The 27,023-nt window shown below is 37.2% G+C and overlaps 1 protein-coding gene across 1 annotated transcript in view; it reads right to left on the bottom strand.

The window, feature by feature from the left end:
* EYS (eyes shut homolog) overlaps window positions 1–27,023 on the bottom strand; it is a gene marked incomplete at its 3' end in the record, with an annotated part of 771,151 nt that overhangs the window by 55,259 nt on the left and 688,869 nt on the right. Inside the window, exon 39 of the mRNA XM_057418821.1 lies at window positions 2,874–2,982. Coding sequence (XP_057274804.1) covers window positions 2,874–2,982 — 109 coding nt within the window. The remainder of the gene's footprint in view (window positions 1–2,873; window positions 2,983–27,023) is intronic.

Below are 27,023 nucleotides of genomic sequence, written 5' to 3'. Positions count from 1 at the left end.
GGAACACAGGAGAAGATTTAGCCCTAAAGACTAAGTTTTTCTTCAGGATCTGGATCCTATAGGACCCCAAGAAAAGGGGAATACAGAAAAAAAAATATTTTTTTTTGATAAATGACATAAATCAGACCACTATACTGAAGCCCAGGGGGAAAGTTTTAGGTAGTAAATTCTACAGGCACAAATGTCTAGAACTTCATTACGAAGGTGCCAAAAAAACACCCACAAGTGTTTCATACTGGGACTGACTAAATCATATTTGTGTTCAGAGTGATATTTCCTGTGTTACCTGACATAGAAGTCAAACCCTTCACCATCACATATAAAGGATCTGTGACTTATTTAACACTGAATTCTACTCCTCAAGCTGATGCCTGATTTTCTGGAGTTTTGACATGAGGTTTCACCATTCCTAGGTTCCTTTGCTAAATGCCTGTCATGAAGAATTGAAAAATTTTTTTTTTTTTTTCCACAAGTGTATCACATTGTGGTGCATCTATTTGTACAATACCATTAATTCAGACGAAAGGTGAAACCTAGCCAATCCAAGCCAAGTTGGATTAAGCCAGTAGTATGAAAAATGTAACACAGTATGTGCAAAGCATGTGATGAGATAATTTATAGAGAAGAGGCTCTTTACCATCATATTCAGACATCAACTGTATAAAACTAGGACAACATCACATTGTTTTTTTCTGGAATTTACACATCTGTATGATTTTGCTGTTTCCTATATCGCTTTTCTCAATCTTGGATCTGTGCTGCTGACAATTGCAAGTTTGGAGATACAATGAACATGAACACCACCAGATATTCCTTTACTTACAAGGTCTTTTTTTTTTGAAGAGAAAGAAAAATCGTTACTTCTTTTAGAGCATGGATAAAATTATTTCAGAGTTTTCATGTGGAAGGAATTCAAAGATAGTGGCTCAGCATTTGTTTAATTCATTTCATATCACTTGACTTTATCCCTTTTCAAACAAAACTATAACCCATCATAGTTACAGACAAGATTTGTAAACAGTTTTTGCAGACAGGCATTTTCTCTCTGCTTGTGAACCTGCTACAAAAATTAAGCAAAGCATTGGGCTGGAATATAAAATGTCTATAATTAAGAAACATAGTTTCAACTCTCTTCTTGCAATGTAATATTTTTATTATTTGGCTTATTTTATGACAGCACTGACCCTGGGGGCAGATCCAGTGCACCACAGAACAACTTCAGTAGCTGTCCTGGGTTCAGCAGTAGCAGTCAATTTTTCTCCTTCTTGGTAGCTGGTGCAGCACTGTGTTTTGACTTTCAGCCTGGGAACAGTGCTGATAATACCGATGTTTTCGGTTGTTGCTAAGTGATGTTTACCCTGACCAAAGAGTTTGTGAGGCTCATGCTCTGCCAGGGAGGAGGGGAAGCTGAGAGGAAGCAGAGATAGGACACCTGACCCAAGCTAGCCAAAGAGGTATTCCATACCACAGCACATCATGCCCGGGGTGGGGGGTAACTGGGAGTTACCCAGAAGGACATGGGGTCTTCTGGGTCAGAGTCGTTTCTCGGCAAGTGGTATTGTATTCTCTTCCCTTGTTATTTCTTGTTATTTTCTCTTATCATTGTTGTCGTTGGTGGTGGCGGTGGTGATTTGTGCTGTACATTGGTTGCTGGATTGTTCTTGTCTCAACCCATAGGAGTTGCACTCTTTTGATCCTCCTCCTCATCCCTCCGGAAGCGGGGAAGGGGAGAGCTCCCGGGGGAAGGGGGGGGCTCAATTGCTGTCAGCCCAGCACCACTCAGTGGGAGTGAGTGAACAAGCTGTCTGGCTAGGGTTTAAACCACAACAACTTCAAACCCCCATTTTGTGATATGAAATGTGGACACACTCTCCCAGCCAAAAAAAAGAAACAGAGAAGAGTTGTGGTCTTTCTTAGGAGCCAAGGAAATTTCCTGATTAGGATATGAAATATTCTGATGTATGATCTTGGTGCATGACATCAAAGGTAGCTACATGTAAGTTTTTCTACTAGTAAGGTATTGATGGCTTATCTATGTAATTAGGTACTGATGGGTAAGTTCTTTCCCCATATTTTCTATGCAGAAGCTGCCAATAGTGTTAGCTTTACGTTCTGCCAGAGTTAATTAACCTGAAACACAAAGTGAGAGACAAAGCAACCTTCTGCAGCAGAACATCAGGCTGATCATCTGGAGTCTAGGAAAAGACAACTGATTGGTCTAACAGCAATTCTAATACAAGTTAATTCTTTATCTCAGACTGAACAAACACCTAGATACTGACTCGGGAAGAAAGAGGGAAGAAATTCCATTACTAACTAGCAGTGCAATACAGTGAGATGCACATCATGATTAGCAACGCTCCAGCTAACTGGCGTGACTTCTAGTGAACAAATTTCCAAAATGAACTGCCAATCACAGTTCAAATTCTCAAGTCTGAAAACATTTAAAATGTATCATGCAGAAAATCCTTGTGATGAGAGAATGCATAACAAAAAGAAGTTATGACATGGAGACAAAAAATAACAGAAAAACTCTAATTTGGGAAAGCTGGCATATTGCCCATTTATAATAAGTCTTCTGATTCCAGTTTCAAAATGGGGACAGCGATGAACTTTAGGTAGTTAAAATAGGATTTTCAAAATCAGTTAAATGAAATAAGTTAAAAGGAAATACTGTAGATACTTGATGTGAAAAGATACTAAAGAGAACTTAAGTTCTATGATTCTATGACATATGATGATATCTGATGAGGAATTATATTTCTTCCATTAGAAAAAGTTAGAATACTTATTCTCCTTTGAGAATAAAAAGTTCATATGTTGGTGAAATGTTCAAAGCAAATTAACTGTTTTTTGATATTTGGCAGACTTACCTGAGTTTTTTGATATAAAAGAGAAAGTCTGTGTTGTACAGGAGGATTTCCATCTACAGCCATTTCAATCATACAGTAGCCTTCAGGACTGCTCACAGGCAACATATAACTGGAAGGAAATGGAAGGTATCATTACTGCTTACACTATTGACAGCAGAGTATCCAAACCTCACACAGCAAAAGCAAGGTGAAAAAGATGTTTCTGCCTCTGTAAAGAATGACAATCTTTGGACACTAATAATTCCAGTTTCATGCCTGCTTGGACTACCCAGGAGACAAAATATGCAAGTTTCTTCTATCATCCCTCTTTTATTTGCTTTCCTACTGATTTTGACTCGGGTGTTTGAAATGTATACAAAGAAGAAAGAAATCTTTACATATGTAAGTGGGTATTGATAAATTTTAAGTGCTAACTGTGGCTGACATATGGTCCCACTGGTATAGAGAATGTTGGATGAGTAACATCAACGCTGAATGATGCTGAACTCCCTCAATGGAAATTTCCTTTTCCTGCCCTACAGGGGAAACAGAAATAGAATAAGAAATGAAAGGCTGCATGCCTCTGAGCAGCAAGATTATGCTGTGATACAGTTATCGCTACTTGGGAAGCATGTTGTTAATGGAAACTGGTACTGAGCTTCAGAGATAAAGATGAATATAAGGTTAAGAGAATTTGTAAAGTAAATACTAGAGAGCATTCAATGAAACATTGAGAATTCTTCAGGTTCTTCCTATGTTGAGATCCTAAAAAAATGCAATTTATAGTATCAGCAATAAAAATTCAATTCAACAAGATGATTTTCAAATATACTGGGTTTGTATTTAGAAAGGAAACTTACATAAACGTTATCATGACGATGGCAGAATAAGAGAATAGTAGTGAATAGATTCTTTTAAACTGAGCTTTGCTAGTTCTGAAGACTGCTTCCCAGTTCCATTTTGCCTCAGTTTTATTTTTCACAACCTTTATAACAGAATGTGACGGACCTCCTATTAGGAGGTGTGCTGAGGTTTACTGACTACATGCACTTTGTACATGAAATCCTATTCAATCAGATCCATATATTTTGGTTTCCAGAGTAAGGCTTTTAACAAGAACAATGTTAAATTCTTGTGTAGCATTTCACAAATGCTACACAAAAGATTTTACAAGAGATTCTGAAAAAAAACCAAGTCATATATATAGACTGCCAAATTTTCTTTTTTTTTTTTTTAATTTGGACATATAGTAAAGGAGAATTGAAGGAAACTCATAAACTATTTTGTGTTGGGGTAGACTAAGTTTTATGTTAGGCCATAGATGTATGAAAGAGTTAACATTTTTTAAAGCCCATTATGTCCTGAACACTAGAAGCATAGATTACTGTTCCTAAAAATGACCTCAGCACAGCCAAGCACAAATTTGTCTTTGAATAATCCTGAATAAACAACAAGGTCCTACCATGCTCTCAAATGCCTCCCCTTTCATACACCACACCTTGCTGGTTGTGCACAGCTGCTGTTGTATGATTTATCCCATATAATGCCCTGAGCTTTGTTTTTCTACTCTTGTGTCTATGATCTTACTGTTTCATTCGCTTTCTGTAGATTCAGTATGAAATTTAGTCTCAGTTTGCACCTCCGAAGGTAGTGGGAACATTGTATTGACATAAATGGATATAATATTGGTCTCCTAATGAATATTTACAGCATTCACTGCAGTGCAGTGGTTTCTGAGAGAGTCTTATTTGCAGTATATCTGTATCAGCAGGTGATGCACCCATATTAATAAATCCTACCTTTCCAATGGTTATATTGCTTCTGGTTCCAGAGTAAATTCAGTCAATATTAATTCATTGACTTTTCACTGTGCTCTGCTGCATGGAGTTGAAATGTGCTAAGTTATTTCACCTTTGCGAATATGCAACACTTTTCCTATTTTTGAGCCAGGAAGAGCAATGTTTTTAATTTTGTTTTTAAAGACCGAGCTATTTCAGTGGCATATTCTACTATCACTTTTTGAAATGTGATCTAGACCCCTAGATTTTCACATATGTTTGAAAAATATTAATTTTGCTTTCTTATTTAAGTTAAAAAAAAAGAAAGGTCATGTTGTTTTAAGTATATTTTAAGTTCCTTCTCGTGTAGTCTAAAATTAGCATAGCATTCTGCTTTTGAGTGTAAGGAACAAGAAGCAATGTGTGCTGTTCTGAGGATCACCTAATTTTCACAATTCCATTATAAAATGTGAACTGATTAAACAGAAGTTCCTCCTTAAAAATAATGGGTATAAGGGAAAATAGTTTTGTGATTGCCTTTTTAGATACTTGGAATAAGGACAATTTTGGAGGAAGTACTTTCAGCTACTGTGATTTCCAACCAATTCTTGATATATAATATATACTTCAAATTTTATTTATTATTCCTACTTGTATTTCATCTGCTGGGAATTGTCCAGGTAAATCACAGTGTATAAACTTTCTCACTTGAAAGAAAATCAGCTCATTTAGGACTTGCAGGGGAAATATAACTCATAACCTTTCCTTGATGCTATCTGCTGAGTGGATACTTTAGTATAGACTTAACATACTCCTGGCAAAGCCTAACCTCTGCCTTGTCCCTGCATTTTAGTAAGGGTTCTGAAGTCTGTATCTGCTGCAATTTCTAAATCAGTTTATGGTTTAACCCCTTATATTACATAACAGTCCAGCCCACTAAGAACAAACGTTCAAGTGATGCAGAAAAGTTAGTAAAGAAAAATGTTATCTAATGGAAAAAACAATATGGCCTGTGCCAGTTTGATCATATTCAAGGAATTACCCATTCAAGCCAAATTCAGCATTGTAAACTTTCACTACAAATGGCTGGCATTCAGACATTTTCTTTGTCTTATACACATAATTTCTCATTTTGATTCTGTGCTAGTGGAAAAAAAAAAGAAAGTGGAAGATTAAAAATAGGTACAATCAAAATAAGCCTTAAATATACTTCAGGCTGACATGGTTTTTACTGCAGTATGTTTATGTAGACAAGCCAAGTACCCTAAATTCATATAGATAATAACACAGTCACCCCTACACAGGCATACCTGGTGATCCATTCTACCTTTAAAAAAATGTGCCAGAAAAAAAAGAAGAAAAAAAATTACCAAAGATCCCCAGTCCCTATAAACAGCAGCTATTACCCAATGATTATGATCATTAGGTCTCAACTCCACAAAGGAAATAAAGCCTTTCTTTTATTTTTAAGATATGGCAATGGAATCTCAAACAAAAGAACTGATTTGTTTGATGTCAACAAGTAGATTATAGTGGCTAAGTTGTGAGGAAAAAAACCCACAGGCTGTAAGCAGCAATGCACTGCCCTGGGTATGGAGTGCACATTTGGAATGCTACCTACTTTCTTCAGCATTTGTGCCTTTCTGTGCAAGGATTTCCAAGCAAGTAATACCAGGAATTACTCTCTGTCTTGTGTCAGAAAGGAAAAAATGTCATTTGAAATGTGAACAGAATGAATATTTTTCATGCTTACAGTACCACAAAATTAGGACTGTTTGAATTTGCTAGATTACTTGAATACGTTTAGAATGGCTTTTAGAAAGAGGCAGAGCATGGAAAATTACAGCCCAAAAAGACAGTTTTCTGAGAAAATTATGAAAATAATGAAAAATGGCAATTAAACCAGAAATGCTGTCTCTATCTTTAGTATAGCATTTAAACCCACAAAGTACTACGGTATAGACATATGCAAGACATAATTATGATAGCTTTTTTAAAAAATAACAGAAAAAAGAATGTACTTGAAACATTCTGTGACAGAAATGACCTGAACTAAAATACAGCTTCATGTAGCTCTATAACTAATCTAAACTAAGATTAAATTTGTCTTTATCTTGCAACTGGATAAATGCAGTTGTATTATTTCAGGCATCTCGTAGAAGATTGAAATCCATTATCCACATTAGAAAAGAGAAAATAGAACTAATGATTTATTCTCTTGACATTTTTTCTTTATTTTTCTAATTAACCTTATATTATGAGATGCTGACCTCACATTAAGAACACCTGAGATGAAACTGGCTAATCACTGACATCTTTAAATTTTGAAGTATTTTTAGTTCAGTTGTACTTTTTCACTCATTTAGATGCTGAAGGCATTTCAGTCCATCTGCCTCACATCTCAGTGGTGTATTTCAGTTGCATTCAAAGCCAGTGTATTTTTCCCTCCAGAGACAGCGACAGGAGAGAATGTAATGTGATTCCTACTGCACGATTATTTTGTCAGGCAACAAAATAGTGATTCATGCACATCATACTCATAATGATATAAAAAGGATTTACAGGCCAGTAGAGAATTGAGTATGTGGGGAGTAGTTATAGGAAATTAGTGTGGGGTGGGGATCTAATGGACTGTTAGGCACAATAATCTAAATAGGTCTAGAGCCATGTGGAGCTAAACCTGTTCCTGTAATGTACAGGCCTGATGTACTGTTTGTTTCCACAATTTGAAATAAGAAGAGGTTCAGCCTTCCTTTCTATGCTTGTCTTAGAATAACTTGATTTTTTTCATAGCTGCTGTGGATTTTATATAAAGTAGTTAAGAACAAGAATTAACAAAGCGTTTTTTTACAGGGGCTGTTTAGAATCATAGAATCATAGAATCGTTAGGGTTGGAAAGGACCTTAAGATCATCTAGTTCCAACCCCCCTGCCATGGGCAGGGACACCTTACGCTAAATCATATCACCCAAGGCCTCCTCCAACCTGGCCTTGAACACTGCCAGGGATGGAACATTCACAACCTCCATGGGCAACCCATTCCAGTGCCTCACCACCCTCACAGGAAAGAATTTCCTTCTTATATCCAACCTAAACTTCCCCTGTTTAAGTTTTAACCCATTACCCCTTGTCCTATCAATACAGTCTCTAATGAAGAGTCCCTCTCCAGCATCCCTATCGGCCCCCTTCAGATACTGGAAGGCTGCTATGAGGTCTCCACGCAGCCTTCTCTTCTCCAGGCTGAACAGCCCCAACTTTCTCAGCCTGTCTTCATATGGGAGGTGCTCCAGTCCCCTGATCATCCTCGTGGTCCTCCTCTGGACTTGTTCCAACAGTTCCATGTCCTTTTTATGTTGAGGACACCAGAACTGCATACAGCACTCCACCTGAGGTTTCAGAAGAGCAGAGTAGTGGGGCAGAATCACCTCTTTCAACCTGCTGGTCACGTTCCTTTTGATGCATCCCAGGATACGGTTGGCTTTCTGGGCTGCAAGCGCACACTGCCAGATCATGTTCATTTTCTCATCGACCAATACCCCCAAGTCCTTCTCTGCAGGGCTGCTCTGAATCTCTTCTCTGCTCAAACTGTAGCTGTGCCTGGGATTGCTCTGACCCGGGTGTAGGACCTTGCACTTAGCATGGTTAAAACTCATGAGGTTGGCATCAGCCCACCTCACAAGCGTGTCAAGGTCCCTCTGGATGGCATTCCTTCCCTTCAGCGTATCAACCGAACCACACAGCTTGGTGTCATCGGAAAACTTGCTGAGGGCGCACTCAATCCCACTGTCCATGTCAGCGACAAAGATGTTGAACAAGACCAGTCCCAACACCGATTCCTGAGGGACACCACTCGTCACTGGTCTCCAGCTGGACATTGAGCCATTGACCACAGCTCTTTGTGTGCAGCCATCCAGCCAGTTCTTTATCCACCGAGTGGTCCATCCATCAAATTGATGCCTCTCCAATTTAGAGGCAAGGATGTCATGTGGGATAGTGTCGAACGCTTTGTACAAGTCCAGGTAGATGACATCAACTGCTCTACTCCTGTCCATCAGTTCTGTAGCCCCATCATAGAAGGCCATCAAATTGGTCAGGCAGGATTTCCTCTTAGTGAAGCCATGCTGGCTGGCTCCAAGCACCTTGACGTTTTTCATGTGCCTTGGCATGCCTTCCAGGAGAATCTGCTCCAAGATGTTGCGAGGCACAGAGGTGAGACTGACTGGTCTGTAATTCCCTGTGTCATTCATTTTCCCCTTCTTGAAAATGGGGGTTATATTTCCCTTTTTCCAGTTGTTGGGAACTTCACCTGACTGCCATGATTTCTCAAATATGATGGCCAGCGGCTTCGCAACTTCATTTGCCACCTCCTTCAGGACCCGTGAATGGATCTCATCAGGACCCATGGACTTGTGCACGTTCAGAATTTTAAGATGGTCTCGAACCAGTTCCTCTCCTACAGTGGGCCCAAGGTCTTCATTCTCACAGTCCCTGCATCTGCCTTTCAAGACTTGGGTCGTGTTGTCAGAGCCTTTGCTAGTGAAGACCGAGGCAAAGAAGTCATTCAGAACCTCAGCCTTCTCCAAATCCTGTGTAGCCAGTTCTTCTGAGAGCTTCCTGAGGGGGCCTACATTCTCCCTAGTCTGTTTTGTATTTGCTATGTACTTGTAGAATCCCTTCCTGTTATCTTTAATACCTCTAGCCAGGTTTAATTCTAACGGAGCCTTAGCTTTCTTAACCTGGTCCCTAGCTTCTCAGACAACATCCCTGTACTCTTCCCAGGCCACCTGTCCTTGCTTCCACTTATTATAAGCCTCTTTTTTCAATTGAATTTTCCTCAGGAGCTCCTTATCCATCCAAGGAGGTCTCCTGGCCCTCCTGCTGCACTTCCTTCTGGTTGGGATGCAACACTCTTGAGCTTGCAGCAGGTGATCCTGGTTTCTTTACAAAAGACTCGTGGACCTTGACAGATGCAAAACAGAAGTTATAAAGAGTGATTGCTCTGTATTACTAGTTACTTCTTGACTAATTATGTGTATGAACACTGAATTTCTATCAAAATGCAATGTTTACTTAACACAGTTATACCGATGATATATACCTGTGAATATTAAGTACTGGATTAATTTCAGCCTGGAAGTAATACAGAAAGACATCATCTTAACCCAGCTAAGATTGAGGCATTTCTAAATGAAATGTTACCTGTTATAACCTTGCTTGAGCAAATGTTTTAGCTTAAATTATCACAGTTACTTCACCTGGAAATGTAATCATACTTTTTTTTTTTTTTCTTTCAAACTAGTCACCAGGTGGCACTCAAGGAACACAGTAGAAAGAATAAAGGCAAAATTCCTACTAATGTCTCTTCTAATCATTGGAGAGAGACTGACTTAAGCCCTAATTGATAGCATGATTGTTTCAGCTTCCAGTTTATATCAAGGGAAACACAGTAAAGTGTCTTAAGCTGATTACATATTTGACAATGTGGATGAGTATAGGTCTGGAGACTGGAACTTCTGGATGACTTTTATCTGCATTCAGGCATTATAATTATCTAATGTAATCATGTAGAAATGGTGTGTTAATGGTTGTGTAAACATACTTAAGGAAATTTAGTTTATAGCAATTATGTTTTCTATATAGTGTTGAAGGTGCAGCCATATTTCTAACCCATTAAGGAGAGGCATAACAAAATTAAAATGTCAGATCATCAGGTATAAAAAAAAACACTACCATTTTAACAAGAAACAGCCTCTGTTCTTATCCACACTAAATTATTATAGTAAAGGATTTTTCTGTGCACAGATCACTCACTACTAGCAGACCAGGATTTCTGGTCTTCTGGAAAATGATTACGAAGTAGTTATATATTACAGTCTATTTTCTAATGCCACAGTTGGAGGATTATATTTAGAACTATTTGTTATTTTCTTCCCTACAAACTGACAAACACTAGCCCAACTTAACAGCTCAACTTAGGAAAAAAATCATCATAAAAATCCTCCTTACTGAAAAAAGTGTTGATATTAAAGACACAATATAAAATGACTCCTGGAGAACACTGAAACAGTGGATTCATCTACACCCTTGATTAACCAGAGCAGTTGTCAAGGGAACATCTAACCAACTGTCAAGAAATACAGGAGAATTTTCAAGAGCAGTGATTTTACTTTTGACTGAACACATTGAATTCACAAGTGTGAAAATCTGTACTGCATCTTACAGTTTTAATAACCTCTTAGTACTTCTTTCTAAAATTCTTGCACTTACTATTTTTTTCCTTAATATATATATATATATATATATATATATAATCATTATTAAAAACATACTTACTCTTCCTAAAATTAAATTCAACATGCTGCTTTCATGGAAACTTTCATGTGTCTACTTTATTTTATTTCAACAAGGTCAAATTTTGGTATTTCTTACCACTTTCAATTAAGGCACTAAGAACTGACAATTATAAAAATGAATGTTTCATTTTATGTCTGACATTTTATTTGAAACATCTGTCATAACCTGCAGTATTTAACACAAATATCAGGTTTCCTAGTTGCTATGAGCTGACCGAACTGTAAAAAAAAAGGAGAAAGGAAAAAAAAAAAAGAATTATGTGAAGGTTTGGAATGCATTTGGGGATGATAAATTCCAGCTGATCCTGAATTTGTTCTAGGCTTGCAGCTCCAGCCAGTTGCACATAAATCTGTGGGCCTGATGGGATTCATCCAGGGTACTGAAGGAACTGGATGATGTTAATGAAGGACCTCTTGCCATTATTTTATAATAGTCTTGGGATTCTGGAGAGGTCTCAGTCAACCTGAAGCTGGCAAATGTCCCAGTTTTCAAGAAAGAAAAAGAAGACCCTGGTAATTACACTCCTGTCAGTCTCACTTTAGTACCTGACAAAATATGGAGAAGGGTATTCTGGGAATTATTGAAAACGACTTCAGAGACAATGGTCATAGCCAATAGTTCATGAGGGGAAAGCCCTTATGATAAGATAAGGTCATCCACATAACTGACCGAGGAAAGCCAATAGATACGGTGGCTTTGGATTTTAGCAAAGCTTTTGATGCTGTTTTTCGCAGTCCAGCGCACAGCTAGACAAGTTCGTAATATGTTGGGTAAGCAATTGGCTGATTGGTGGGGCTCAGAGACAGAATAAATGGGGTTACATCAGGCTGGCAGCCAGTCACCAGTGAGGTTCCCCTGGGTTCAATTTTAGGGACAATTCTCTTTAAAGTTTTTGTAAATTACCTGTATTCAGGAATCAAAGGTACATTAAGTAAGTTTTCCCATGATACTAAACTAGGAAGAGCTGTGGATTCCTTTGAGGGTAGTCTTTACTTACAGAGAGAGGCTTTATAGAGAGATCTGGATAGACTAGAGAGCTGGGCAATCATCAGCTGCGTGAAATTTAACAGGATCAGGTTCTGGATTCTCCATGTAGGATGGGACAATCCTGAGAGGCCGAGAAGAGCCCTGCAAAAAGATCTGGGGTTTTGGGTTGATGGCAAGTTGAATATGAGTCAACAGTGTGCTCTGACAGCCAAAAGGGCCAACTGTGTCCTAGGGTGCATATAGTACAGTATATCTAGCCAGCTGAGGGAGATGATTGTCCAACTCTATGCTGCATTGGTGTGACCCCATCTTGAGTACTGTGTGTTGTTTTGGATGCCTCAACATAAGAAAGACACCAGACAATTAAGAGTGTGTGCAGAGAGAAGTGACCAAGATGGTGAAAAGTCTTGAGGGCAAGACTCATGAGGAGTGGCTGAGGTCCCAGTTTGTTCAGCTTGGAGAAGAGAAGGCTGAGGGGTGACCTCGTTGCAGGCTACAGCTTCCTCAAAGTGGGCAGTGGAGTGGGAGATTATGATCTCCTCTCCCTTATGGACAGTGGTAGAACATGAGGAAATTAAATGAAGCTGTGTCAGGGAAAGTTCAGACTGGATGTTAGGAAAAGATTCTTCATTGGTAATGGTTGATCATTGGAATAAGGTCCCCAGGCACTATGGCTGTCAGAGTTCAAGGAGCATTTGGACAATGCTGTTAGTCAAATGGTTTAGCTTAAGGTAGTCCTGTGAGGAGCAGGGAGTTGGACTCAATGATCCTCATGGGTCCCTTTCAACTTGAGATATTATGATTCTATGATTAGTTGTCAGAGGTCTGGGTTTGGAGAAGAAAAGAAACCCCAGCTATAAAAGGCTCTTCTGATGAGGCAGAAAATCTGACAGTTTTGCTGATGGTTTATTTCCAGTGCTATCTTAATTGTTGTGTCCTAGAATATCTGGTATTTGTGTAATATTCAAAAGCTGTTCCTCACTATGTGAAGAAAAACAGTTAACAGTCTTTGGCAGCATTAGACTGAACATTACATTCCCCATTATTACTGACAGCTTCCCATATCCATACATAGAAAGCTGTTCCTCCTAACAATGCTAAAAAAATGTTCTGCTATTTGCTCTTAAATTCCTCTTTCATTTCTTTATCAGTTTTAGTAGAATATGTAGGAAAATAAGAACTAAAAATACACAAAGGGGAATGAATTTCAAAGAGTGAGCCCTGAAAGATAGCAAATTAGCATAGTAGTGCACACAAATATTTCTGGGGGTCTAGCTTGCCTTATGAGTATAAGCAGTTGCTCTGACATGTGTTTCCAATAAAAAGGGTACTATGGCTAGGAGAGAAATTATATTGCTTATCTATCTCTGTGCCTTATACAGCTTGGTGTGTTTCTACAGTATAGAGGGTCCTGCAGTACCACATGATTTTTGTTGATTCAAAAAGACATTAGATGTTCCATTACTAGCTGATGCTGAAAATGAAAAATATTTTAAATTGAATTGGAGTTTTCTCCTACCATTGTACAAAGCGCGTTGTCTTCAGCTCAGTTCATCTCTGAGTGTCCCATATTGCATTGCTGCAAAATAGTACTTATTGTTTTCAGTGAAAAAAGTTGCAAAAAAGTGCTCTAAAATCCTTTAAGTTTTTAGAGCATCAACCCAGTTACATTATAGTTTGACTTTGAAAGTCTTCAAAGCACTTCATTTTCTCTTTCTTCATTGTAGTTGCAAAGAAGGAAACATAAAAAGGAACTACCTATTTGTTACTTGAACACAGATACACAGTTTTATGGGAATACCAGTCTTAGGCATTACTTTTAAAATCAATTGCCTTTTAAGTTAAATGTTTCTTATTTGCATTTTATTATAGATTTATTGACAGTGTTGTTTTATCTATAGAACACACTTGATTTTCTTCCAGACTTTTGGATTTATCTATGGGAAATAACAAATACTTCTGTCAACACATCAAAATCTATGAGAAAGTTTGAATTGAGTTGTACATATGATGTTTACACCAGAACTCCTGTGTAATACACAGAATGATTTGCACAGTAATATCATACATTTTGTACTAAATGCATGCTGTTCTCCTATTCTGCCACACAGCTTTTTACCTTCTTTTAAAATATCTTCAAATTTACATGTCTGAGAGGGAAAACCAACAAGAAATGGTGAAACCTTATAGCTTTTCCCCATGTGATTTTGCATATTCCAGGAGGTCATAATTTTCTTAACAAAAATCTGGCAATATTGATAAAAGTGCTGTTATCTTACCATGTCTAATCTCTCTCACAGATATTTTACACACTTTGCTATAAAGATGATACAGAGTTTGGCATTAAAATTGTACTAGTGGCCTCTTATTTCTTAGTAGACTGCCAGCTAGCGTAATTTGTTGTACATTTGGAGAGTGTAATTTGTCAAAATTCTGACTTCAAAAGTGCCATCACAGTATTTGCTGGGCATTCTGAGAACAGGCCAATTTCTAACAAAGTGTAACACGCTAACAAACTTTCATTAACACAAGAGAGCTAATATGGCTAGCTTTTCCTCAGTTCTGATTAATTCAGGAAGAATAATAGCATTCTTACATGGCTCTCATTAAAGTTGCTGAGCATTCTCCCATCATACATATATCAAGCTATAAGAAATTAAGTACCCATAAGAGGACAACACATCTTGGCTTTTCATTATTAGCATGCTGTGAGAATATATTTTGCATACTACCAAAATGAACCTGCTAAATTTCAAACCTGTTTATTATATGTGAGCTTCCATACTCCTCAGCTTTATTATGAAAAGATGTCAGTCCGACACTGATGTTTTACCATGGTTTTGTTGGACAAAACCTTTTCTGTTATGCTAAAAGGTATTTTTTTAAAAAGTTTATTTATTCTACACTTGCATTCCTGTGACATTTTCTTTGTTTTAGAGATAAATAAATATAATAAAGGCTCACCAGAAACTGGCTTGGTGCAAATCATCAGCTTTCATCCAGTTAGCTCTTAAGGGCATGTTTTGCTAGGCTTGTTGTCATGTCCTTTCTCATAATCCAGTAATAATTAATCTAGTATTAACATAATGAACACAGTGCTTAATATGGCATAATAATTACAAGGAAAATGTGCTTAACAGTGGATTTTGGAAGCTCGTAGGACTTGGAAAGTTATACAGTTCCACAGGAAAGATCCTTGAGAGTAGATGAGAAGCTGAAATTAAGTCAACAATGTCATCCTATGTAAGCACAATAATGGAATGTATAGATAGGTATAGAGACAGCAAACATGTAAAACATTTTTCTGCTTTCTTCCAAGGTGAGGCCAAAGACTGATGCAGTATTTCTTAACAGCCCACTTTATTAGTCAGCAGGAATTTTGATTAATCCTTTTACTGATCTCTGATCTTTTGTTCCCTTATTATCATCAGCATGTTTGGTATCTGCATTCCCTCATTTTGATTGTTGCCTGCTACATAAGGCATGCTAATAGCCTTCAAATGGTGCACCACATTGAAGAATATGTGAGACTATATATCTCTACTATCTCTGCATTGTAAAATGTCCCTTTTTCCTCTTTTGCTGTGGAGATACGAGCAGAATTGGATAGCCTAAGGAGAACAAACACATTTTATCTACCTTGTCTAATATTGTCTATCATGCACAGAAGATGCAATTTCTTTACTTAATGTTGGCATACACTTTTTCACACCTCATATAGAATCTTAAAAAAACCCAGAAATTCATGTTTCTGTGTAAGCACAGATGAAAATGGTAATATCTACCTAAAGTCAAACAGACACTGTTTATGCTAGGTTCTACTTACCTTGCTTTATGCCTCACTTACTCTAGCTCTGCCAATCCAACAGTCAAGTATATGATCTTTTAGTAGATTGGTTAATGGGACTCTCTCTATTGCATATATCACTGAGTATACTACAGGCAGCATACACCTAAGGGTCATTTACTTCATAGGAATGCTTTTCTTCAAGATATATACTTCATGAATCATGACTTTAAAGATATCTGTTCTCAGTCTGGAACCTTAAAGGAAAGTGCAAATTCTGCTCTTAATCATATCTCTGCAGTTGCACTGACTTCACAGGGACTGCAGTGGTGTAAACACATCAGTGTGCTGTGAGAACAGACTGAAAAACTGTGACATCTTCATTTCATACACACACAAAAATGGGAATAACACAAACATGCTGGAAAAATTAGTATTGACACTTATGCAGAGTTTTGAAGCTACAACAAAATTTATCATCATCATGACAGTTATTGTCAGTTATCCATGATCTTGGTCATACTGGAAGAATAGAATTTTACAAAACTAATTGTGATAGTAGTCAACAGCTCTTATAGAAATATTATGTTTTAATCTGAGTTTCAGGACAACATGTTCTTACCTAGAAGATTGGAGAATGTGTACTGTGCTTGTGCTTATGTACTGACTATTCTCTGTTTGATCATAATTAGCTTCTTTGCATATTTTATGGGCTTTTTTCTGTTACATAAGTTTATGGAGCCAATAGTTTTTATTGCTGATAAAAAAACATTTTAAATCCAGTAATCGACCTTTAAGAACGGAATACTGTTGCTTCTTCCTATTTCTGACAGCTTTGCCTGAGGTTCATGTCCTAACTGGGTGTTTGTTGCACCTGAAGAAGGCTGTTTTAATTTCCATTAAGGCTACTTTCAACTTTTCTTTGATTCTACATTAAACCAAAGAAAAAGACTTCTACTATCCTACTCTTTGGAGCTCGAGAGATGGATGTTCCTCAGGGAAAGTGCTTTGAGTCTTTTGCACAGCTCGTTCTTACCTTCTAATCTTGCTTATCTAATTCCCTTATTTTTTTTAATATAGTTGCAATTTAATTCAAACAATTTTATTAAAAACTATATAACAACAGAAAGGAAAGTTTTCTTCCTCCTTCAGCTAAAAGCCTCCAGTTATAGCCTATACAAGACCTAATATAAAGTGTAGAAGGAGTGGAAAAATGAGGGAAATTCAAATATAATTTTAACTGAAAGGATATTCTAATGTGAAAAGAGAGTAAACCCTTTTTCTGAATATTCATTACATAGTAGGTTTTGACATATTCTTTTCATAAATATAGATGAACCCATTTCAGCAAACAAAATGGTAAACAAGCTCCCTAACACAGATCTATTATCTCAAAAATCATACAGTTTAGGGGAATTAAGTTAGGTGATATTGTTAATTTTGAAAAAGTCATAATTGTAATCAATGCAACAATGCAATATTGTATTGATGAAGGGTGAGTTGTGAGACTTTTGCTAAACTGAACAAATTGAAGCCTAAATTTGATTACATGGAGCAGTTGAACAATAACTTTACAAGAAGAGTAAAAAAGTACAAGACTTTACCAATGCAGAGATATTTTATTCTCAAGAGAAACATGACTAGCTGTCCATCATTAGCCATAATATTCTCTTCAAGTACAAAATCACTTGCAGTTACAATGATTTTGAACACCCTGAGAATGTATTGGATCATGCTTCTGTAAAAAAAAACAAACCAGTATCTGTAGAAGCAGGTTATAACTCTATATAAGAAACATTCAGTATTATATCCCAGTGAGCAAATTAACATATGGCAAAATATGAAACCGCACTTAGTAAAAATCTCAAATTTCAAAATCTATTTGGATACTGTGTACACAGTTGCATTACGAACGATGATATTGCATCTTAAAACTCTTTGTTAAATCACTTATCTACTTACCAGCAAACTGAGTCTTATACATAGGAAAGTACTGATGAAAATAAAGGAAAATAGTAAATCAGTGTATGTATGTATAGAAGCAACGGTCCCATGAAATGCTTGTGAGATACAAAGATTTGCGAAAATGCATACATAAACTTCTGACAACCCACATTTACCTACAATATGGTTATAATAACAATTTGCCTGCAGTGTTGGGTTGTTTTTTTTTTTTTTTTTGTTTGCTTGTTTATTCATGTGTGTGTGTTAAAATGGTTAAAACAGACCAAAAAAGGAATAAAGAAAAAAAAAATGTATCCAAAATATCATATTTTGAGGTGGGAAAATTATACTTAATAATAAAAAAGCTAACTTCAAGCAAATGTTGAGGTTTCAATTGTTCTAACACCTCACCAACTAAATGCCTCAAAAATAGTAGGAAATGTGCTAAGAAAGAGATCTAGTAGGTAATGTCCTACTAGTTATGGCCAGCTTCCCTGAAAAGGCCTATCACTCCCAACAGCAGAGCAACTCTTCTGGAGTTATCAGGAGCATAGTATTGCACTAGAGTATAGGAATAAATGATTACGTTGAGCTATCTTCAGATATAGTCTTCCATTTAGTGTCTCACATAAATCTGATCCTCTGAATGAAAATTAGGAATCCAACTGACACATGAATAAAGCTGTATCAATGCGAAGTTGTACAGATAACAATGCAGTACTGCCATGACTTTGATTGAGAATCTTCTGTTTTCTAACCTATTACAGACAGAAAAAATGCAGTAACGAGTAACATATATTACTTCCACATAGCAGCACTAATTAACTTTCATTTGTATACTCTAATGGTCTAAACTTGCTACTTCCACTCTACATGGGAAAACTAAAGAGAAAAATTGGTTAAGTAATCTGGTTAATGAGAAACTGTCTTTAACTAGAATGCCAGGAGAAGGACCAATTTACATACTTATACTGAAAGTTCTGCAGAGACTCTACAGCATAAAAACCTTCTATTGCCAAGTAGTGCAAGCCCTGAGGTTGATGCTGGCATTTTTTGCTAGCACTAGCACTCATAACCAAGAGACATCCTGCTGGTATTTAGGTTTTATGCATTCAAGTAGGAAAAAAAAAGAACCACCAAAAAACCCAAACTGAAAAAACAAAAAACCCTGTGGTATTTTGATTTCAGACCCTTTAAGGCTCATGTCTTCTAATCTTTTATAACCTTAAGTCTTTGGACCTTGGAGCTACTCTCACACTGCTGTAATTGCAGCTTAAGCAAACCTTTTGTGTCTGCTTCTCATTCATTCAGACAGCCTATTCTTGGCCTCTGTTTATCACATTAAATAATTTGGTTCTTCACATTCTCAGAAACAGTTGCAAAAAAGGAATAGGCAGACACCTAATATCTCTTATAATACCAGAACAAGTGCTGAAGCACATATATACTCTACTCTACTCTTCTATAAAAGTCTAAGAATGCCTAATTCAGTTGAATTACATTACGGTCGAGTGAAAAGGTGGCAAGAGAATGTGAGTCAGGGCATATGGAGCCCAGGAGAGCCTCTTAAAATAGGACATCAAATTTTCTACTGCTTAATTTGGAAAATTATTATTTTAATTTCATTCAAGGTGCTAATATATTTTTTTCACTAAAGAATAGTTTTCTTTGTATGACAAGTATCATCACTAACATTTTATCTGTGGCAAGCATTACTTCTTATGCTGTCATAAAGGGCCAAGCAGACCTGCAGAGTATACTGTAGAAGGGTGTTACGTCAGCCCAGTAAGTCAGATGAAACTGGGGATAAAAAATTCATCTTTCTTAGTAAAGTGTAACAACATCTATGAGTGTTATCTCTGTGTCTGCAGCCTCACCAAAATTTTCTCTCGTTTGACACCATTTGTAAGAAATAAGGTCTTTGCCATTATAATTCTTTCAGGCTCTCTTCAATACATGTAAGAATAATTCAGATTTCAGATAAATGAAAGGTAGCAGTGCTACTTAAAGTGGTGGCCATATTATCAATGTGCTTTCACAAAGTATGAGCAACTCACTTGAAGTTAATAATACAACGCGGAAACATTAATTGGGATACCCTCTTACCAGATTTATTGATTTCTGAAGCCTAAATGAAAAGCAATGTATTCAGTTAATTGCATTTAAAAAAACTTATTTTGTGACTGATATTTATTTCATTGAATGCACAAAGGAGAAGAATGGAGCAGATCTGTGCTTTCAGAATATATACATAAATACAGAATTGCATGGAACTTCACTGTTGTAGTTTGAACTGATTAAAGGGGTCCACTCACCTTTAATTGGACCAGACTCATTAGGTATTTTAAAACAGTCTGCTTATGGAAATACATATGCTCTGTTTTTCGCTGTCATCAAAAAACTATGAGCTTTACAACAGCTATTTCAAAGAAATCAAGATTCTCAGAGTATTTTCATATGTACTTTGTAGCTGAAGCTGTTTGAATTGCAGCATTCAGCATGAAGAGCCAAGAATATTTTGTTAAGCTATGACTAACTACTTTTAAATAAAAAGAAAAAAAGAAAAAGAGTCTGCTTTATGGTGATACATTTATTCACATTTTAGCCGCAATTTTCCTTAAATATACTCTTTAACATACATGAAAGTAAGGATCATAATGCTTATCCTCTATTTGAATATAAAAAGGCAAAATACAGATTATAAAGTCATTCAGAGGTGCTTCAATAGAGACTATTGACATAGAAAACGGCACATTTTTAATGCATTAGAAATGTGCCACCTATTTTTTTCAGTCACTTTGATTAGTGATTTGAGCTGAAGCATATTATTTGAAAAAGAAACGTTCAAAATTCAGGAATATTAACTGCGAATAAAGGAAAAAAAAGATAAATATGATGCTTAGATTGAATAAATATGTGCTCAGAAGCCACACTTTATTAAATTTTCCGTTTTCTTTCCTTTTTAAATAAGATAAATTACTTCCATCAAATTTCAGAAATAGAAAGTATGTGATGCTCTTGGAAAAGGGTAATCTTGTATGATATGAAAGGTGCTATACTTCTTCATGTGTAGAAAAAATCTTATGTAGAACAGCAGCTTTTTAACAAGATTAAATTTTATGACTCTAACTCATTAAGGAAATTATTAAAGTATAAACAAACACAACAATAAGTGTTGCTGTGTATGTACAATCTGGTTTTCCTTAAAGATGAGGTGCTTTATTTCTTCATTTTGATGTCCACTTTTCCACTTAAATATTATGAATGTAAATACACACATACAAGAAAAAAATTGAGATTAACTCTTTCATTTCAGAGAGATGCTCAGTTCTATTAACCATATGTATAGTTAAAAAAATCAAGTACTGAATAAAGATTTAGTTTATCAGAATAAAAATTTCTAATTGAGAAAAATTAATTTCATATTATGCTGTCTCTGATCTGCAACAGTTTAGATTAAATGCACAAATTAAATCAGATTTATTTTAAATATCCCACTCAATAATGTGAACCCACAAAGTTCCCACCTGGAAGTGTGAATTAATGAAGATTTTACTCCCACTGCAGGAGACTGCCTATGAAAACCAACCATGGTTTTCATAAACTCTGGTGGGAGAAAAGATGCTCTGAAGACCTGAAGGAGTTACCACCAGTAGGTCCAACCTGTGCATGGAAGTACTGCCTTATAGGAGGATGTACAGGAGCATTGATCATTCATTGCTGGAAGGTAAACCAAGTGTAATATTCCAGACTTGACAGTCAGGACAGAGTGTGGACTAGCTGGTCCCTCAAGGCTGGGGTGTCAGTAGTCACAGGGGCTCTCTGGGGTCACAGGGGCTCTCTGGGGTAACAGGGCAAGGACTGGCAGCTACTCTCAGCCAGGAGCAGGGCAGCTCTAGAAATGATGAAGAGTTGTTTTCTTGTAAGAAAATCCAATAATAGCTCAAATGATCAAAATGGGATAACCCTGTGATTGGAAACCCATTTGATGCTGCACAACCCAAGGTTACCATTGTCTGAAGGGATGTAAGATGCCTGTACTATCCTCTTTACAGTGTTAATCCTAATAAATAGCATTTTAAATGATACTTTACAGAGTCTAAGTGCCTTTCTTACTGGGATCATTTAGAAACAGCACTTTCTGGTGCAGAACACGAGCCTGTGCTGAGTCCAGGATGGGAGGTCAGCCCGTGGGTTGGTATTGAGGTTGGGACCTGAATTGGTGGGGTACATGGCCAAGAACAGGCACTGCTGGGTGACAGGGGTGCAGCAGCAGAACCTCAGCTGAAAGAAACACCTGATGTATGGGGATTATCACTGGCTGTGTTCATGTCGGGCGGGAAAGGTGTTCTCCAAGGTGTGGGCTCTGAGCCAGGCCTGGCAGCCAGACATATTCAGGGTCCTGCCAGGGTGAGGGTGAGCATGGTGCATGGCTTCCCTGCTGCAGCTGCAACATGGGCTGCAGATGTCATGCAACTGTAACAGGTTATTCCTGAGTGAGATGTCTATGTGTTGTGTTGTTAGTAGGTACAGCTGTTGCTTAAGTAGTTCTTTGTTTGGTATTCTTGGGTTTCTAATTCTAATTATTATTGGTTTCTTAGGTAATAAAATAAATACTGAATTAAGTAAGGTGTTGTCTCCTTTCCTGGCATAACTACATGCACACTAATCAATCAAAAATTTCAAGATGAAATCCGGTGTGCAGTTCATTGACAGAAGGCACTAAAGGTAGGGGAAGCCATAAGCTATTCCTCGTGTTTCAGCACTATGATTCCTTATTTCCTCAGAGGGACCCAGTGCGCTACTTTATTATTTCTTTTGTCACAGTATTGAGCACTAAAGGATTCCACTAATAACTGACTGTCACCTAGACTATGCACTGCTGACCATCAAACATTACACCCACTTAGCTAATCTGGATATAAGGGTCTTATGGGAGGAAATGATGAAAGCCAAATTGAAAGGACAGAAAGGACAGCAGTAGGTTAAAGCAAAGGTTTTTAAAATATTTTAATTGAATAGCAGTGTATTTTAGGAAAGACCTTTACCTATCAGACATAAGCTATTTTAGTCTTCAGTTATGCATCTCAGCACTTTGTGATTATTAATAAAATTTTATAATAACAAGATCTCTACAAATATTTTATCACAGGGAAAGAGCTGAAGCAAAGATAGACGAGAAGTCTTGCCCAAGATCATGTCCCAGGAATGCCAAGTATGTCAAGTAATGAGTGAAATTTCTGTGATTGTCATGGTTATATCCACTAAGGAATTGTTCCTGTATGAAGTTACTAGAAATTAAGAAGAATCAATCTAAACCCAACTTGCTTTTATAGAGCGCACCCACAGAAATGATTAACTTGAAACAGTTAAATATTTTTCTGTCTTTGGTCAATATTAAGTACTTTGTTTAATGATGAATCTGGAAAACTTCTATTTATATCTGCCCCTCATTTGTGAACAGCAGGAGTACTGTAGGCAGGAAGACAGTGAGCAGCATTAGATCAGCTAATCCTACCACTGGTTTTGGTAAACAGCTATTGGATTGTTTTTCAAATTGTTCTGAGTTCAGCAATAGCAGTCATTTTTCTCCTTCTGGGTAGCTGGTGCAGTGCTGTGTTTTGACTTTCAGCCTGATGTTTTGGTCTGGCCAAGGACTTTGTGAGCCTCATGCTCTGCAGAGACAGGACACCTGACCCAAACTGACCAAAGAGGTATTCCATACCACAGCACGTCATGCCCAGGATGTAACTGGGGTTACGCAGAAGGGCTAGGACTGCAGGGTTGGAGGAGGTATCGGTCGGTGCTTGGTTGGGCTGGGGGGGGGGAGTTATCTGTTGGCTGGTGGTGAAGTGATGTATTCTCTTCCCTTGTTATTTCCCTTACCATTATTATTATTGGTGGTAGCAGCAGTGATTTGTGTTATACCTTAGTTACTATACTGTTCTTATCTCAACCCACGGGAGTTATATTCTTTTGATTCTCCTCACCATCCCTCTGTGAGCAGAGGAGGAAGAAAGCAGGGAGTGAGCAAGTGACTGCGTGGTTCTGAGTCACTGGCTGGGCTTAAAGGATGACAGAAATTCTGTGTGTCTACTATTGTTACTGCTGAATGCTGATATAACAGTTTGGCTAGGTAGGGAAGAAACAGCTCTTATTTGGCTTAAATCAGAAACCAACTCTATACTGATGTAAACAGACAACATGATTCTTTTCAGAGAGGTAACTGCAAAGGAGAGGGTAAGAAGCTTCTTAGACAAAGTTTTTAATACTTGTCTTTCATCAACTCATCAATTTGGAATCTACTTTTCCTCCATCCATAATGATGATTTAAAACATACTGTTTTAATAAGAGAAGTTCCTTGGAGTCCATGGAAAACTATCCTTAATTATGTGGGATTAAAATGAGCAGGGATACTCTCAGCTTCTGACATCTAAAATATCTCAAATGACTGAATATGCTGTTTGGAGGAATAGAAACTCTGAATTTTTGTCTGCCTTTTGTTTAAACGTACACAATGATATTTGAAAAGTCTAGAATATATATCTACAATTTTCCCAGTTATTAGGCAATTTAATTTATTTCATCATCTGAGATGCAGTAGCAGTATGCTGTGAAACTTGCAGGTGGCAAAACATTAGTTCATGTCTAGTTCAAGAACTTCTCTTAGGTGAGATGATATATACTGGCTTCTTGCAGCTCAACTTGAATTTAAACTGAGCAATTCTGCGCTGCTTAATTTCCTACTTAATGTAGCTGTAAATGTTTCGGCCCTTTGGACTTCTGTATTCAACATGCACCTTTGGCATACTTAACAGTCTTCCTCTTCATAACTGAGAAAAATTACATCCTTTCTCTGTCTTCTTAAAACAGGTTTTGAGTAGTTTACCAAAAAAAAAAAAAAGAAAAAACACCATAGAAAGAGTTGTGAGAGTAAAAAAGCGTTCTGCATTTAAGCACTGATTAGTATCACACGGACAAGAAGATAAAAGCTACCAACAAAAAATGCTCACAAAATTGCTGCAAACCTGTCAGAGAACATGAGCTGTAATTAAAACTATATGGACAAATCACTTTAAATCACAAAACAGTTGTATGAAATGAACAGTGATGGGCCCACTCTCTTCGGATAAAGTTTTTCTTCTACACATTAACTCATCAAATTAAGAATTAGCAGAATCCATAAAGAACAAGAGAGGAATTTCCAAGTTTAGGCCTCTTTAGGCTTATGACTACCATACTTGCCTGAGTGGTAAAATATTTCATATTTAATCTACTGTTAATAAGGGGCAGATTTAGTCAAACTGAGACTGTGCTGCTGACAAAAAGATTGGTGCCCATTAACACCTTGCTACAGGTGTTCAAGGAATGTGAGTAGAGACCTGATCCCACTAAAACCCAAATTAGCAAATCCCCTAAAAGATGGTTTTTATAGTCAGTTCAAGAGAATTTCTGTAGCTCTTCACAGCTAAAAAGACAATGCTAGCCTTTTCTTTCGGTTGCCTGCCCAGTAAGACTGACATTACTCTCCTGAACAAAGAGGACTTTAATAAGAGATATATTGATTCCAAAAGCTGTAGGATGCTGATCAGTGTAAAACTCGCAAGAAAAATAAAATGTTACAGGTGTTATATTGTCTTAAAATACTTTATGTTGAAATGCAGTATATACAATGAATTAATGTTGTAGGTGTTGGAATGTGTGAACACTTGAATACCATAGGATTACTTTTTAGCATTCTCAGATGTTTTGCAGTTTTTAGTAAGGATGAAGCAAATGATGATGTCTACCATGTTTCCCTATTATGAAATAGAGACTTCCCCTATTATTAAGTATGTTTAGGAAAAAAAACAAACCACCAAACAAAAAACAAAAAAAAAACCCAAACCAACAAAACAAACCCCAAAACTTTCTGGCTTAAATTTGAGTCTTAAAGAGGTTAAGAAGAAACATATGGAATACTATAGGCTTAGAAAGCATTCCTTGTCCCTGGGGAGGAATTGGGTGTTTAGCAAGACCAGCAATACTATGTCTTTAGCTGGGAGAGCCTCAATGCATCACCATACTGAGTTCTAAAATTAAAAAACATATATACACATTCGGCATATGCTGCTGCTGAGCTTATTGTCTACATCAAGGAACCAGCAAACTTCACTCATGTAACTGTAAGCCTGTTTTATCTTACATATCTCCACCTTATGTTGATCTCTATGAGAACTGAAGAAACACCATTTACAAAGTGGTACAATAGAAATGCCAGATTCAGTACCTGCATGAAATACAGCTAGCAATCTAAGGTAAAGGAGACTCTACAGAAAGATTACAGAGGTAAGTATTTGGTCCAAATAAATTCACTAAAACAAAGTGATATGTGCCTCTCTTCTGTCAAAGGTGAAGGAAGAACTCACAATCTTGATAATAATAGAATCATAGAATGGTTTGGATTGTAAGGGACCTTAAAGATCATCTAGTTCCACCCCTCTGTCATGGGCAGGGAAATAATAGACATCTGCCTTCAGGAAGAGTGTTTTTCATCCACTTCATCCAAAGAAAGAATGGTCAGATTATGCCTTGTCTTATGTAAGCCACAGACTGGTGTTTAGTTTTGTATTTTTCACAAAATTTGCCATTGAGCAAAACTTACACCATTCCCCAGAAGGCCTGCAAGTATAATCCTGTTATTTTCCAGATGGGTGAACAAAAGAGGTTGCAGAAGATTGCTCCTGACAGTGTGGGGAACAAAACCCAGGTGCCAAACCGCCTATCAGATTTACATAAAATGTATTCAGATGCAAGAGAAAATATATTTTCTGAAGGTGTTTTGAACAGCTGCTGTGTAATTTAGTAGTAACACAGCATGCTACATTATAGCTCCTACATTTGTATCTCTCATTACTTCCAGTTCACTAGGTGCTGGCAGCTCTGGCAAGACAATGTGAACTGTAGGGGGGATAAAACAATTTCTGTGATGATGTACAGATCCTTAGCTCCTGGTGTTCTCGCTAAAACCCATCAAGTCGTATCCACCATCAATGCAAATGGCTGACCAGCGCTGCAAACTGCATGGAAGCTGTAGAAGAAAAACCGCAGGGAGATATATCCCAAAGCTACATATGCACCATTTTCTTAGACAGGGAAAGGTACAGCAAACATGTGATCCTGCAGTTGAGCAAAACCTCCAGAAAAGGCAGTCTACAGCCTGAAGAGGAATTTCATTTTATTGTAATCCAAACCACCGGATTGCATGCCTGTTTAGTACAGTTCGCTTGGAGTGTGAGCTCAGTGCAGATTTGGCCTTATATAAAGTCTTGTTATTTCACA

The sequence above is a fragment of the Pezoporus wallicus genome, unplaced genomic scaffold (assembly GCF_028554395.1).
Source record: "Pezoporus wallicus isolate ANWC-B61680 ecotype Strahan unplaced genomic scaffold, APGP_CSIRO_Pwel_v1 contig_4901, whole genome shotgun sequence".
Taxonomy (NCBI): Eukaryota; Metazoa; Chordata; class Aves; order Psittaciformes; family Psittacidae; genus Pezoporus; species Pezoporus wallicus.
The sequence above is the reverse complement of the archived record's forward strand: the minus strand, read 5'-3'. Positions and strand labels throughout refer to the sequence as shown.